The sequence below is a fragment of the Ornithorhynchus anatinus genome, chromosome 9 (assembly GCF_004115215.2).
Source record: "Ornithorhynchus anatinus isolate Pmale09 chromosome 9, mOrnAna1.pri.v4, whole genome shotgun sequence".
Taxonomy (NCBI): domain Eukaryota; kingdom Metazoa; phylum Chordata; class Mammalia; order Monotremata; family Ornithorhynchidae; genus Ornithorhynchus; species Ornithorhynchus anatinus.
Genome location: NC_041736.1, coordinates 49,189,402 through 49,202,116, shown reverse-complemented (window position 1 = coordinate 49,202,116; position 12,715 = coordinate 49,189,402). Strand labels below are relative to the sequence as shown.

The following is a 12,715-nucleotide window of genomic DNA, read 5'->3' as shown; positions in this document are numbered from 1 at the left end:
ACCAACTCTGTTGCACTCTCCCAAGCTCCCCGCACAATGCTCTGCATTCAGTAAGCACTCAGCAAATCCCAGTGACTGAGTGAGAGAAATGACAGCACTCGCTAGGTGTTAACGCCTCTCTAGCCCCATTACAGTGTTGTTTTAGTGCTTCCCCATTAGTTGCCACAGAAGGGTCATCCTGGTGTGTAAGTTAATGTACACCAAACTCATCCTTCACCTTTCCCATTTCCACCATAGGGTCATGGCACTATTTGCTCCTACCAGAGTAACCGGTTCATATCTTAGGAGTCAGATAATGGTATCAATTTTTGGAGGGTAGTGAATGTTTATCTTGCTTTTGTTATACTCTCTCAAGCTGCTTAACCCAGTGCTTCCCACCCAATAGGTGCCCAATTAATACCATTGATGATGGTCATTATCATTTATTATATGTTAAACTATGAGGAAAATCAGTAGCAATTAAATGTGTGAAAAACGATCTTTTTTATTTGCATTTTAAGATGACCGATGTGGCCTATTGTTCTAAGAGGTGTGTTCACACTTTAAATTGGTGATGTTCTCAAAATGGGATGAACGCTAACAAAGTGTTTTTGTTATCCTCTCTGTTGTGATCTCCCTAAATGCCTGGTGATAAACCATCCAAAATTAAACATGAATCATGTCCAAAACCAAGTTGAGACATTGACAAATCCTCATTAAAGTGGGGTCCAGTTAAAATTAAAACAAGGATTGAAGGCAAAACTGGAGTTTGGGATTGAGTGTTCCTTGATTGATATATCTCCTTTGGGATATCAAAAATGTCAATTTGATGATGGACTGTGATGAGCTATGCTTTACCCTTGGTTGTCTGCTCACCTGGGGATTGTTAAACTGTAAGCTTGTTGGGTGCAGGCAATGTTTTTGCCTACTCTTCCAAGCGCTCGGTACAGAGCTGTGCACATGGTAGGCACTCGGCAAATGCCACTGATGACGATTGTTAAAGTCCACTCCCTATAAAGAGCAAAACTACGTAGTGCAGTGGGCCAGGGCCTGCCCAGAGAAAGAAAACCCTCACTGGAGACCATTCATCGTTTGAAAGAATTCTGTACTGGGACCTAAAAATGGTGGGGGGAGGAAACCTCATTCTGATGCAGAATTTACCTCTGCCTGAGATGCAGTGTTGGCTCAGCAATGTTGGTCCAAGCAGATAATCCTGAAAACCAGCACCCAGCTCACATCGTCTGGCGGGTGTCAGTTTTCAAGGTGCGCCGACCCCTGCAGTACAGCCCCTTAGTTCTGACATGAACCTAACGGAACCAAAATTGCAGAGTTTGTCCAAGGGGGTAGGTTGATTTCTGCCACGTCTCACCACATTCTTGGACCGCCTGGCCCATCTGTGCCAAGGCAGCAATAAAGCAATTGGCATCATGATCATCACTCCAGCCCGGCTGTTGGTGCCATCTGCTTTCGCTGGGCACAGACGTCCCCTGCTTTCCATCCCATCTGGCCCGATGGATGACCGGGGACTTTAGCCAGCCAAAAGTATCTTCACAGCTGGCTCAGGCTGGCACTAAAGACTGAGGTGTCCTTAAGTACTTTTGTCACTGTAAAAAAAAAAATTCTCAGTGATATTTGCTTTTCTTTATGGTAATTTTGGCTTTTCAGCCTTAACCCATTATTTGTATTGACTTTGATGGAAATGTCACAGATTTCAGCTTGTGCAAAAAGTGCAGATCCCTACCTCTCTCCGTGACTAACAGCTAAAGGGTACAACCAGATTCGTGGCTTATCACATTTAGCAAAAGCTTTCAGTAAAGACTCCTGGCATCTAGGGAAGAATAGCTGGAGGAGGTAGCTTTGGTTTTGCCATGGGTATTTCTCCATGTGCTGTTTCCTACTTGCTGTTCCTCTCTCTCTCTCTCTCTCCCTCTCTCTCTCCTTTCTATCACTCTCCTTTTCTCTCTCCTCCCTGGCCTTCTATAGGTTACCTCCTTCCTCTTCTCAGTTTCTCCCTTAATTCTCTCTTCCAACCATGTCCATGCCTCCTTGTCTTCCGCTGCTCTTCCTGCTCCTCGCCTGCTTGTCTTGATCCCTGACCACCCCTTTTTCCAGTGCCCCTTAGTGGGTTTTTTTGCCTCTCTCCATCACCTCATCTCTTCCACTTCCCTGTTTCTTCTATCCTCTCTCATCATTTCCTCCTTCTGAATCCCCACACCCTCTCCCTTTTTCTTTCTTTCTCCCAAAACAGATCAACCCAACAGCCACCTCTGGTACTTAATAGTAATAATCGAGTATTTGTTTTCTGTGTGCCAAGCATTGTTCTAAGCACTAAAATAATTCAGGGTCTGCTTTGGTTGAGTCTGAATTTTCTGATGCCCGTCCTCATTATTCACAGCATTTATTGAGCACCAGCCATTTTTGTAGAGCACTTTACTGTGTGCTTGGGAACATACAGTAGAAAGAAAATATATTGTCCCTACCCTCAAGAAGCTTACAATCTAATAATGGTCATTAACTTGGACAAACTAAAGCCATGAGATTTAGGCCTGTGATATTAAAGTCACAATTTAAATATAATTGTTATCTTTTTAATGCCATTTTTTTAAATGGTACTTACGTGCTTACTATGTGTCAGGCACTATGATAAACACAAGCTAATCAGGTTGGACACAGTCCATGTCCCAAATGGGGCTCAGAGTCTTAATCCCCATTTTTCTATTGAGGGAATTGGGGTCCAGAGAAAGGAAATGACTTGCCCAAGGTCACTTGTATGCTCACAGCAGACAGGTGATAGAACTGGGATTAGAACCTTGATGCTTCTGACTCCCAGGTCCGGGTTCTGTGATGCACTAGGCCATGCTGCTTCCAGTGATCATTAATAAGAAAGCAATTAATAAAAAAATATTTGGCCAAAGTATTTTTTTTAAAACAAGCCATTATGCCAGGTTTGTTTTCTGTTCAAAGCACCTTGACTGCTTACATAACTGACTCTGTTTTAACTGGGTTCCAAATAATTAGCTCACACTAACCTTGTCAGAAGTCAGTCTTAAAATCATTATTTCTTGGTTCAGCATTATTAAAACCGATATGATCATGGCTTCTGGTTATTGGGGGTTTGTATCTAATGTGAATGGAGTGTGTTAAATGTTTAATAATCTTTTAATTGAATCCCAATTTTGACATGACCCTAAACTATGGCAGATGTTTATCACTGCAAAGCAAGCAGATTTGCATTTTATAATTTTCCATTTTACTGAGTTTGTTTTTTCCCGTATGCTCTCAACTTCATTTAGTCTGTCGATAAATGAATGTGTTTTGCTCACTTGTTTTTACCACTCCCAGGTTTGTATACTTTAGGCTTTCTTTAAGACTCTTTTACTTTCTAAGAACATATTTCTAGTAACTCTAAAAACATATACCTTCCTAAAACCACACACCTTGTGTCAAAAAGCAATAGACCCCAGTTTAAAGTCCTGGAGTTTGTTCTAAAGTTTGTATGTTCTTCTCCCTCCAGTCAACCATTTGGTGATAGAATGTTTTTGTTTTCTATAGGATTCATTTCCAGAGTCCTTTTCAGGACTAAAACAGTAAGCCCTGTGATAAATTAGTATCATCACTCCCATTTTGAAATTAGAGAAAATTGAAGTATAAACAGACTGTTCAGGTTAATGCTCAGAGGAGTTTTTTATTCTCATGCCTGTATGGTAAATCTTCCTCTATTCTATCCTCAGTGTTTTGTCTTTTAATCTTTACCAATCTTTGCTCAGTATCCAGACTAATCAAATTTAATGCTTGGAGCATCAGGTTGGGAGGCAAAAGACCTGACTCAGGCTCTAGCTGTTCTGCAAGGATGCTGTGGGACTTTAAGCAAGTCTCTCAACCTCTCTCTACGATTCCTAAATACTAGGTGGAATAAAAATATCCCTATCTGCCTTACAAGGGTAAGGTAACAAATACTGAGCTTATACATCCTGTTTCCCACACACACCACCCTCTTGTAAAAATGGGGATTAAGACTGTGAGCCCCGTGTGGGACACTGGATTGGGTACAACCTGATTACCTTGAATCTATCCCAGCGCTTAGGGCGTACCAGGCTCATAGTAAGTGCTTAACAATGACCATTTTTTAAAAAATGGAAGTGGAGGAGAGAGAAAAGAAGATGACCAGTCCTGATAGGGATGAGGGACAAAGCACTGCCATTTTGAAGACCCAATATGGTCCCCTCCAGAGGAGTACAACTGGAGCTGCGTAAATTTGCTCCATGTCCCCTTGTATATAGGGGTAAGGCTGAAACCAGATAGTAAATTGCCCCAGTGTCCTCCAGGCTGTGCTCTCTGACCTCTCTGTATCATCCACTCAGGTCTTTTCCTACACATACACCACGTGTTTGCAAGAAATCGGGGCTGCCGACCAATAGCCTGGAGCCAAACAATGAGGATGTTACACTACGGGCAGCTGAAGAATTCTCTAACTGCAGCTAAAGACTGTGGTCTTCCCTCTAGACTGTAAGCTCGTTGTGGGCATGGGACATATCTACCAATTCTCTTGTAATGTACTCTCAAACGCTTAGTACAGTGGTCTGCATACAGTTAACGCTCAATAAATACCATGGATTCATTCATTCCTCCATATCCTGACCCAAAGTACCCTCTAGACTTTAATCCCGTTATGGGCAGGAAACTAGTTTGCTAATTCTGCTGTATTGTATGCCCCCAAGCTCTTAAGACAGTACTCTACGCATAGTCAGCACTCAATAAATACCACTGATTGTCTAATAATAGTAGCGTTGGTATTTGTTAAGCGCTTACTATGTGCAGAGCACTGTTCTAAATGCTGGGGTAGATACAGGGTAATCAGGTTGTCCCACATGAGGCTCCCAGTCTTCATCCCCATTTTATAGATGAGGGAACTGAGGCCCAGAGAAGTGAAGTCACTTGCCCACAGTCACACAGCTGACAAGTGGCAGAGCCGGGATTAGAACCCATGACCCCTGACTCCCAAGCCCGTGCTCTGTCCACTGAGCCACGTTGCTTCTCTGATCTGACTGCACCACCTTTCCTACCGGCTGACTATGTTTGTAGTGCTTACTATGTGCCAGGCACTGTTCTAAGCGCTGGGGTAGATAAAAGCAAATCAGGTTGGACACAGTCCCTGTTCCACAGGGTGCTCACGGTTTCAATCCCCGTTTTCCAGATGAGGGAACTGAGGCCCAGAGAAGTAAAGTGACTTGTCCCAGGTCACATAGACAGGTGGCAGAGCGGCTTTTGAACCCACGATCTTCTGACTCCCAGGCCCGTGCTCTAATCCTCCACGCCTGCTGCTTCCTAAAACTGAAAGAGACCACCAAAGATCGGTTCATCCATCCCTGTTGTTTAATCAGATCATGTACAAAGCTCTTTAAACGTTTTATAAACTATATTATATAAACTATATAAATGAGAAACTATAAATTAGAAACTCCCCTGTTGGAGTCTTCTCTGACCTCCCGACTCATTAAAGCAGCGATGGCCAATCTCTAGGTCACAAGCCACCCGTGGCTCTGTTTCATTCACTGGGTGGTTCATGGTTTATTGTTTATTATTTCGCTGTCATCACCGCAGGCGCAGTGGGCCGCGGTGAGCTACCCACTGCCCTGGCCAGCCTCTCTTGGCAGGGCAGTGACCAGTGGTCCCGGCCCAGGAAGAGAAGCAATCCTCGGTCCTGCTCCCAGTTCCAGGTCAAGCCTCTCCAGTAGTTTTATAAGTAAATCTGAAAATCCAGACCTTTTTATTGGTTGGGATAGTGTGAGCCAGCACGTGACTCCACAGACGATTTCACATAAGAGGGAAAATACCTTTAGATTCCCCACGTACGGTTCAGGTGGCGTGGCCTCAGAAATAGCAAAAACAACCCAACTCTGGAGTTGGAGCCCAGCTCTGCAAGATTACATTTTAGGCATCTTTGTGTGTGTGTGAAGTAAAATAATATCATTTTTCTGAGTTTTTCCTTAAGATGGGTTTGCCTGTGCTTAGGACAGAGCCAACTTTCTATCTGAAGATAGCTAGGTCCCTGAGGATGATCGTTGTGTGTTTTGATACGGTCCTCTTCGAACCTACTGTCGAAATGGGACTTACAATCAATCAATCATATTTTTCGAGGAGTGTATTGTGTGCAGAGCACTTGGGAGACTGCAGTGCAATAGATTGGGCTATTTCTTGCCCAATAGAATAACTATTTCTTCCATGCGTAGCCTATTGGATTTCATAATTGTTGACTTGGAGAGGTCTGGGGAGAACTCATTTGATTTAAATGGAGGGGCGGTGTTTGACCTTTAAGAAATAGTTTCCTTGATGAATACCATAATTGATTATGTGGTTATTATTCATTTTATAATACCATTTTTATTCATACTATTCATTTTTATTCATATCATTTTTCGTGGTAATTATTCAATAGTCTCAAGCTGAAAAGGACCTTCTGAAGACGCAGATGACCTTAGCAAATAATTTTTCTAATAACACTTTTAACCCGAGATTTCAGGCATTGTGTTAATTAGGTCCTCACATCAAACTTAACTCTGTTGAAATAAACCATTTTAATTAAAAATATCTCGTGGCTGGGTTCTAATCTCAGCTCCGCCACTTGCCTCCATGTGATCTTGGGCAAGGCATTTGCCTCAGTCTTCTCATCTGTAAAATGGGGATTAAATATTTATCCTCCCTCCTTAGATGGTGAGCCCTATATGGGAGAGGGACTGTTTCCTATCTGATTGTATTGTACCTACCCTAGTGTTTAGCACAGTTCTTAGCACATAGTCGGTGCTTAACAAATACCACAATTTTAGTAGTAGTAGTAGTAGTAGTAGTATAAGATGGGGATGAGACTGTAGCATAAAGGACCTGTATCAAAGACGGTTGGGGGTTTGGCGGGGGAAAAACTCTCCCCCTGCCGGGACCATCTTCACCATAGCTCCCCTCCGGGGAGACGAAGCCACACTAGGTGAGATTGCGTAAAGTTGGGGCAAGAGAAGGATGAATTGCTTTGCCCTCCCAAACCTAGAGTTCCCTCCGAGCCTTCAGAGATGTCAGGAACTTCAGAGACAAAATAGAAAGTAAGGTTAATCTCCACTTTACAGCTGAGGAAACTGAGGCTCAGAAGAGACCCATGACTTGCTCAAAGGTCACACGGCAGACCCCGAATATCCTGGATTTGGTGGGTTGAACTCCTGAGCGCATGTCGGAGGGGGTTGTTTGTGCGTATCACTCATGAATGTATTTATTGCCTGCTAATCGGAGGGCTAAACCAGGCATAGAACATCATGTGGATATTAGGTCGCTGTAATAAGATCAGACTAATGTTTCAGGCCAGGTCCATGTTTAAATATTGCCTTTTGGCAATGCCTCTTATCAGACTGCTTCCAGTTGATTAGGTGGTTCTGTTTTAGACTGTGTTTCTGCTGCTTTCAAAATCTTATCTGATCCACGTGTGGATTCTATGAAACATCGATGCCAAAATATTAACGGTGGACTCAAGGCACCTCTCCAGCAGAACTTTAGCTTTATTCTCTCAGGATAGAATTTTAGAAATATGAAAGCCTCAGTATCGGAGGAAAAAATTTGAATCCAATGTTTTTTTCCAGTTAGAAACCTAAAAGAAAATTCTTTAAGTTCCTCCGACATTGTTAAAATGCACTCCCCTTCAAGCATTTGTGTGAGGTTTATCCGGTTCACGTTTGGGGTTAGAGTTAAGGATCAGCAATAGTAGTAATAATAGTAGCTTTTATTAGTTGCCCACTTCATCAACATCATCAATGGTATTTACTGAGGGCTTACTGTGTGCAGAGCACTGTACTAAGCGCTTGGAAGAGTACAATACAATAGAGTTGGGAGACACCTTCTCTGCCCACAACGAGCTTACAGTCTAGAGGGGAAATTTATAGTCTAGAGGAGACTTGGTTTGGTGCACCATACTAGACACTTGGAAAGTATAGATATTGAAGTGACATATTCCCTACCCTCAAGGAGCTTACTCTCTAAACGGGGGAAGCAAACATAAATAGATGCTAATTATTTGGTTATTTGAACGGCATCAAAAATGTCCACGGGACTGAAGGTCCCATAGTCCCTAACATGGGCAACTTTGGTGTTATCTTTGCCTTACCGTTTTCCTTCCACGCCACATTCTCTTCAATCCTGTCACATCTCCTGTAAAAGTACTTTTTGGATCTACCCTTACAACTTTCACCGTAGCTCAACCCCTCTGCAATTCCCTGCTGGGCTACGGAAACAGTGTTCTTGCTGGTCCCTCTACATAGTGCCTTTTTTCTCTTGAGCCCGTCCTGGACACCATCACACATATCATCGTAAAAGCACCATTTAGTATGCTTAGCATAGTCCTCTGCATTAAGTAAGTGCTCAATAAATACCACTGGTTGATCGTTCGGGACACATCACTCCCCTTCTCAAAAACGTCCACTGATTACTCATTTCTTCTCAAAAAAAAAAAAGGGAACATCTAAATCTTTGGCATTTTATTCCCACAGTTGTCTCCCTGTTACTACTTATCTCTCTCTCTTCTCCCACTTTACCCCATTTTACCTTTCACTCCCTCCCAAGTTCTCCTCTCCTGTGCCTTAGAGGTGCAAACAGTGACAGGCTTGTCCAACCCATATTTCCATTACAGCTAAAGGGCAGGTCTGCAGGGAAGATCATCCCGGTACTCCCCCAAGCACCTAGTACATGGTTTTGCACACAGTAAATGCTCAATAAATACGATTGAATGAATGTATGAATGACCTTCCCCCAGCTTGGGAACCAGATGACTAGTAGTAATATTATCTACTGACCACCTACTGAATGCAGCGTGCTCTCCTGGCCTCTTAGCCTATGAGCCCCATGTGGGACAGGGACTGAATCTGATCTGTTTATATTGTATCTTCCCCACTGCCTAGCACAGAGTTTGGCATAGCATAAGTCTTTACCAAATATCACAATTATTATTATTGTGATAATAATAGTAATAATTGTATTTGTGAAACACTTACTATGTGCCAGGCACTATACTAAGCACTGGGGTGGATACAAGCAAATCAGATTGGACACAGTCCCTGCCCCACATGGGGCTCACAGTCTCCTCATTTTACAGATGAGGTAACTGAGGCATAGAGAAGTGAAGTGACTTGCCCAAGGTCACACAGCAGACAATAATAATAATAATATTGGTATTTGTTAAGCACTTACTATGTGCCAAGCACTGTTCTAAGCTCTGGGGTAGATACAAGGTAATCAGGTTTTCCCATGTAGGGGTCACAGTCTTCATCCCCATTTTACAGATGAGGACACTGAGGGACTGAGAAGTGAAGTGACTTGCCCAAGGTCACACAGCTGATAAGTGGCAGACCCTGGATTAGAACCCATGACCTTCTGACTCCCAGGCCTGTGCTCTGGCCACTGTGCCTTGCTTATTCTCATCAGTCCTCATAAGTGCCTGCCTTTACAGGTTTGGGAATGCAGTTCATTCAGTTGTATTCATTGAGTGCTTACTATATGCAGAGTATATGTACTAAGCATTTGGGAGAGTACGATACAACAATAAACAGACACATTCCCTGCCCACAGTGAGCTTACAGTCTGCGGGGAGGGGGGAGATAGGCATTAATATGAATTAATAAATTACAGATATATACATAGGTGAGGCTGGGAGTTGTAGCCAACACCTCTGCAAATATTGAGACTTCATGGGGAAAAGAGAGTTAGCTCTTAGAGTTAACTGTAAGCTCGTTATAGGCAGAAAATGTTTCCATTAACTCTCTCCCAAGAGTTCAGTACAGTGCTCTGCATGCAGTAAATGCTCAGTAAATATGATTGATTGACTGACTCTTATTGTAAATTGGTATCTTGACTCTGAAAGTGCTAAATAGGCCATCAGAGGCTGAAGGAATCCTCAGCCTTCCTGCTAACAAGGAATGCTCTTACCAATCTCTTGTTCCCTTACTGATATCTTTGCAACCACAGTGCTCTGCACACAGTAGGGAGTTCAAGAGCTGTTACCAAGAGACAGATGAAACAATGATGTGATGTGTTTCCTGTTGCAGAGACCAGCAACCCAAATTCAGAACAGAACGACCCAGGGACCAGTGAGGACCTTTGGCTTAATGACTCTTCGATGGCAGAATCGGGAAAGAAGAAGGAGGAGGATGGACTTCGAAAGTCTCTGGATAGATTCTATGAAACGTTCGGCCAGGCGTGGTTTCCTCCGGGGGACCCGCTCTCTGAGGCCGCTTCCCGATGCCTGGATCACAGGATCACAACCCTGGCAAGCCAGGAGCGTAAAAAATACGCACTCCGCAGTTTTCAGATGGCCCGGGTGATCTTAAACCGAGATGGCTACTCAGTCTTGCAGAGACCGTCCAAGCAGATGCTCTTCTCCTCCGTGGGAGGAGAAACTGTGTCCCCGGGCAGAGCCAAGTCAACCCCAGGACTTTCAAAAGATGTCGCCCGCTTCCTTTCAGACCGGATTGCAGTGAATGGAGGCAGCGAGGGTTAGTGGAAAGGGTATGGGACCTGAATTCGTGCCCCAGCTCTGCTGCCTTTTTATGTGACGTTGGGCAAGTCGTATGATCGCTGCGAGCCTTAATATTTTCACCTGCAAAATGGGACTAAGACACCGACACTCCCTTTGTCATAGATTATGAGCTCCAGGTGAGGCAGGAACTACGTTCAATCTGATCTTGTATCTACTCCACTGTGTAGCACAGCACATGAATGCTTAGCCAACTCCAAAATAAATTAATGAAGTAGATGTGATCCATGATCCATGAGAAGCAGTTCATTCATTCATTCAATCGTATTTATTGAGCTGTGGCCTAGTGGAAAGAACATGGGCCCCGGAGTCAGACAACCTGGCGTCTAGTCCCTGCTCTGCCACGTGTCTGCTGTGTGATCTTGGTCCAGCCACTTAACTTCTCTGGCACTCAGTTAGCTCTCTGTAAAATGGGGATTAAAATCTACTCTCCCCTGCTTAGACTGTGAGCCCCATGTGGGACAGGGACTATGTCCAAACTGACAAAGTACAGTGCTGTGCACACAGTAAGCATTCAATGAATACGATCGATTGTTTTCTCATCTCTAGCTCTTCCTTCTGTCCCAGAGTACGTCTTTTTGTACTGCACTCATATCAAAATTTTTCACAACTGCCCAATTATTTATATTAATGTCTGTCTCTGCGCCCTCTAGACAGTAAGCTTGATGTGGGGAGATGACATATCTGTTTAATGTTGCATTGTACTCTCCCAAGTGCTTTAATACAGTGCTCTGCACACAGGAAGAGCTCGGTAAATATGAATGAATTAGTGAATATTCAATGATCTTCTTGTGTTCACAGTGAACTGCCAGTTTTTCTGGTTGTACAGTCTTTGGCTTTCTTAGCTTGACTTCCAGGAAAGCTTCTTGCCCGGTTTTGTGATAGGTAGGAACATGTCGCTATAATAACAAGGTACTAATGAGTTCTGCCTCGTAAAAAGAGGGGTTCAAATGATGAAGTCATGCTGCTTGTTTAATGATTCACTTCTTTATTTACAGTTCATCCTCGGAACTTCTCAAAATTGTATTTTGGGGAAATCTTTGTCCTGCATTCTCCACAGGACTTTTTTTTTCCAAACACCAGAGCTAATTCCCAATGACTCCCAAAATAATTCATCTTGTGAGAATCTGTCGAGTTGTTATTGCTGCCCCCAGTTAGGTTTCTCACTTCCTGATGCTTAACAAATACCTTAATTATGAAATTAATTATTTACAATGGGCCACTCACTGTTCTATGCACTTGGGAGAGTATAGTATAACAGAGTTAATCGAAGTGTTCCCTGCCCACAGCAAGCTTACAGACTTGAGGGGGAAATGCCTTGCTTTAGACAAAGGCCACTCTCCATGAATGTAACACTAACAGCGGTTAAATAATCACCACTCCCAAGAAGTCTCCGCAGTCCTTAGGCTGTGATTATTCCCTATCGGAGGAGAGACATTCCCAAGCAGCGAGAGGGAGAGAGGGATTCCATGAAGCTGTAAATGCCGGAGGGACTGATTTGTTCACACTTTTACCATCGATCTTCACAAATGGCCTGTTCCCTCTGCTTTCCTTTTGAGACACTAATGGAAAAGGCAGTGTGTACTATTGAACACACACAGTGGGGATTTTGAATGTCAGCTCATGCAAACCAGAGTAGAAGATGGATGGGTCGTTAGATGATGGAAAGGTAAAAGGGAGTATGTGGTGACATATCTTGTCTATGTACATAGCTGGGCCTGGAAATGTGGCCTAGTGGATGGAGCACGGGCCTGGGAGTCAGAAAGACCTGGGTTCTAATCCTGACTCTGCCACTTGTCCGCTTTGTGACCTTGGGCAAGTCACTTAACTTCTCTGTGCCTCAGTTACCTCATCTGGAAAATGGGGATTAAGACTGTGAGCCCAAGGTGGGACAGGGACTGTGTCCAACCTGATTAGTTTGTATCTGCCCCAGTGCTTAGAACAGTGCTTGACATATAGTAAGTCCTTAACAAATACCGTTATTATTATTACCCGATTTAGGCTAAGAGAACTGAAGTCTGGATAACTAGAAAGAACCGTACGCTATAAGAAAGCAGAGGTCGTCAATATGAAAGTTGTGCGAAAGTTTTGAGGTGTGTGGAACCAAAGAGGTACTTTAGGACAGAAGAGCAAACTGAAATAACTGTGAAAACAAGGACTATGCTTTTGACCAAT

The 12,715-nt window shown here is 43.4% G+C and overlaps 1 protein-coding gene across 1 annotated transcript in view; it reads left to right on the top strand.

Moving 5' to 3' along the window:
- The window catches only part of CHGB (chromogranin B), an 87,388-nt gene that overhangs the window by 38,177 nt on the left and 36,496 nt on the right, over positions 1-12,715 (top strand). The window contains exon 3 of the mRNA XM_029072012.1: positions 10,053-10,499. Within this exon, the coding sequence (XP_028927845.1) occupies positions 10,053-10,499 (447 nt within the window). The remainder of the gene's footprint in view (positions 1-10,052; positions 10,500-12,715) is intronic.